At 59.7% G+C, this 3471-nt stretch overlaps 1 protein-coding gene across 1 annotated transcript in view; it reads left to right on the top strand.

Moving 5' to 3' along the window:
• Nucleotides 1–3471, top strand: part of VOLCADRAFT_87478 (dynein heavy chain 4) — a gene marked incomplete at both ends in the record, with an annotated part of 57082 nt that overhangs the window by 1070 nt on the left and 52541 nt on the right. Inside the window, 3 exons of the mRNA XM_002947232.1 lie at nucleotides 808–964; nucleotides 2102–2257; nucleotides 2423–3285. Of these exons, the coding sequence (XP_002947278.1) occupies nucleotides 808–964; nucleotides 2102–2257; nucleotides 2423–3285 (1176 nt within the window). The remainder of the gene's footprint in view (nucleotides 1–807; nucleotides 965–2101; nucleotides 2258–2422; nucleotides 3286–3471) is intronic.

Genomic DNA, 3471 nt, shown 5'->3' with positions numbered 1-3471 from the left:
GGGGGTGCGGCTGGGGGTGCGGGGGAGGAGGGAGGAAGGAGGGGGAAAGACGAACCACGAACGAGTGAAGGTGCTGCCAGGGCAAGAGTGTACACCAGACGTAGAACTGAATAAAAGGCGTTCTTGAAGTGCGGCGACCTCGGGATGATGACGTAGTGAAGGAGATGTCGGACTAGGGGGGCGGCTTTTCAAAGCCGAAAAGGGGCTCGGCCCTGGTGCAGCCTCTTACAGGAAAGCTATCTTTGTCGCGCTCCGATTTATCTGGAATGTCCCCTTTGGCATTTCGATATAACATGGATATAGCTTTCAAACGCTATTTTTTGCGGGGCGAGATATGTAAGCCACTGACTGACTGACTGACTGACAGACTGACAGCAGTGAACCCGGGGGGCTCGGCCCCCCGAATGGCGCTTCGCGTCCGGGGCCTCGAAGATAAACGCGAGAGAAAAGCAGTAAAGCCAAGCCGTAAGGAAGTAAAAGTAGGAGTGCGGGGGAGGAGGGAGGGGGAGGGGGGCGGGTGTATGTGTAGGGACAGGGACAGGGACGGGGACGGGGATGCCAGCAAACGACAAGCGGTATATCCCCCTGGGCTGCGACCAACATAAAGGCTTAGGTTTTTTAAGGTTTGGGGTTTTAGGGTTTTAGGGTTTTAGGGTCTTAGCATAAAGGCCTGACTGTACAGAAAAATGGTGCCGTAGTTTCCCTTGCTCTTTCTTCACAACTACCACTACGTGTTCCCCCCTCAGCGCCCCAGCGTCCTACACTTCCCCCCCGCCACCGCCGCTATCCCCACGCAAACCCCCGCAGCCGCACGCCTCCAGACCCAATCTCACCTCCATGCTGTCGTACCTGACCAACAACGCCGCCGCTGCCGCGGCGGCTGCCGGCGGGTCCCCCACTCCGCTGGTTCACTTCCAGCAGTTGTCCCCCAGGGGATTTGATGTGATTCCCGAAGAAGTGTCGGGTGCGGGGGGTGGGGGGGAGATATGGGGGGAATGATGTCGCGGGGCGATGTAGGCCGGGGCCCTGTGTATGTATGTATGTATGTATGTATGTATGTATGTATGTATGTATGTATGTATGTATGTATGTATGTATGTATGTATGTATGTATGTATGTATGTATGTATGTATGTATGTATGTATGTATGTATGTATCAGTGTATTTTTTTCCGTAATATATTACGGTTCCGTAATAAAATGGCATATTTGCGTTCTGCGCTCCGTCATAGACCATGGTAAAGGCCTGGTACGGTCGTTACGGAGCCGGGGCGGGCCGAAGGCCCCCAGAGACGTTCTATTTTAGTATAAAATAAGTTATAAATGAGCGATGGGGCCCAAGAAATTAACTACTATAGCTGGTCAGGGTAGCGTCAAAGCATTCCTGACCACCGGCAGGCCAGAACCCAGTAGCGGCGATGCTGGTAACACTTTAAACAATATAGCGAGTACAAGAGAGACATTAGAACCAGATGACAGTGCTGGTGTATCAGGTACCCTGTGTGGGCAGGGGGGGTCTGGGGGGGCTTGCCCCCCCAGAAAAAAAATTCTGGCAGTAATAAACGTATTGGACTGATGGCATATTTATTACGGAACTCGTAACAGATTCAGGATCGGCCTTCACGAAAAAAAAACACTGGTATGTATGTATGTATGTATGTATGTATGTATGTATGTATGTATGTATGTATGTATGTATGTATGTATGTATGTATGTATGTATGTATGTATGTATGTATGTATGTATGTGTTGCTGAGTGTTGTGGAAAAGAAAAAAGGGAGAGGGAGAGAAAAACATGGACTGATAGCTTTATGCGGGGAAGGGAGGGAGGAGAGGGAGTGCGGGAGGGGGGGGGAGGGAAGGATGTAACCAGGACCTGGGGCCTTGTGAAGCTGTTGGTGTGTTTGAATCAACTGTATGTGTGTATATGTTTGTATGTTTGTATGTTTGTATGTTTGTATGTTTGTATGTGCGGATGGAAATGTTTATCCCCGGGCCACTTGGTGCCCTGTCCGGGTAAATACCCAGGTGCTAGCTTGCCGTACGCCGAGGACAGTCCTCTGCTCCGGGCCTCCTCCGTCCCCCGTGGCCGTACGGCAGCCGGGTATGGCGTCACACCGCTGGCGGGGCCGCATCTTCCGTCGCAGCCGCCGCCGCAGCAGCAGCAGCAGGATCCCCAACCCCACCCGCATCCACATCCACATCCGCAAGCGCCGCCGCCGCTGCAGCTGCCAGCACAGCCACGGGCTGCGGCAGGTGACCCGTGGTTCGGTCCATCCAGTAGCTCTATAGGGAAATCGGAACGCCCGCCCAGTGCCTGGCTACGACCGGGCAGCGCGCGGGTTACGGCGGCGGTGGGGTCGCGACCGGTGAGTGCACGGAGCAATGGCGGCGGCGCCGCCGCCGCTGCTGCCGCTGCAGCAGTGGCGGCGGCGGCGGCGGGTTCGCGGTCGCCGTCGCCGGACCGGTCCACAATTGAGGGGCGATTGGCGGCGCTCACTGGCAACGCGGGGACGGGACGTGTACGGGGGGAGAGCCCGCCGGGTCAGTGGGCGCGTACGAGGCCGGTATCGACGACGGGGGCCGGCGGCGGCGGCGGCAGCGCCACCGCTGCCGGTGCGGCGGCGGCGTCACGGCCCTCCAGCGCGCCGCGGTCGTCGTTTGGCGGCCGCCGGTCCCCTTCGCTGTCGATCGTGGCGGCAGGTCCCATGCCTTTCGCCGGGGCTGGCGGCGGCGCCGCCGCAGCGGCTGCACTCGCCGCCGCCAGTAACGCGCGCCGCCGCGCGTCAGGTACGGCGGCCATGGAGGCCGGTAGCAGCATGGGTGATGCGCGTACGGCAGCGCCCTGGCGGCCGCTGAGTGCTGTGCCGTACAGGGGCTCTGGGTCCGCTACTGGAGCCGGCGCCGGGGCTCCCGTGCTGGTCCGTGCGTCATCTATTTCGACAACGGTGTCCGTTGTCGGACCGCCGCCAGACAGCCCGCCGGGGGGCCTACCGCCGCTGCCGCCGCGGCCGCTGTCGCCGACACGCTCGCATTGGGTACCAATGAGGTTCGGCGGCATCAGTGACGACGTCGTCAACAGCGGTGGCGGCGGCCGCGTCAGCACCGGCGGCGGCGGCGGCGGCGCATCGCCGCCGCGTCCCACTAGTGCCGTACCTGTGGCATTGGCGCCGACGGGGGCGGTGGCTGCCGCCGTGTCGGCAATGGCGGAGGCTGCGGGACAGCCGCCGGTGCCGTACCGCACACGTCACGAATTCCTGCAGAGCGGCAGGCGCATACCCACGGTGCGTGGTTGGACAGTTTTCCCTCCCTAACGTACAATAAAAACACACACGCGCGCATTCACTGACCAGATGAAAAACACCCCCCCGCTCCCCTCCCGCCGCCGCTTCCTAAACCCCTCTCCTCCCCCCCCCCCTCTCCCCAACGGTTCCGCCACAAGGCTGCCGGCCTCTAAGTGCCTTCAATAC

This window comes from Volvox carteri (genome assembly GCF_000143455.1).
Source record: "Volvox carteri f. nagariensis unplaced genomic scaffold VOLCAscaffold_5, whole genome shotgun sequence".
Taxonomy (NCBI): Eukaryota; Viridiplantae; Chlorophyta; class Chlorophyceae; order Chlamydomonadales; family Volvocaceae; genus Volvox; species Volvox carteri.
The sequence above is the reverse complement of the archived record's forward strand: the minus strand, read 5'-3'. Positions and strand labels throughout refer to the sequence as shown.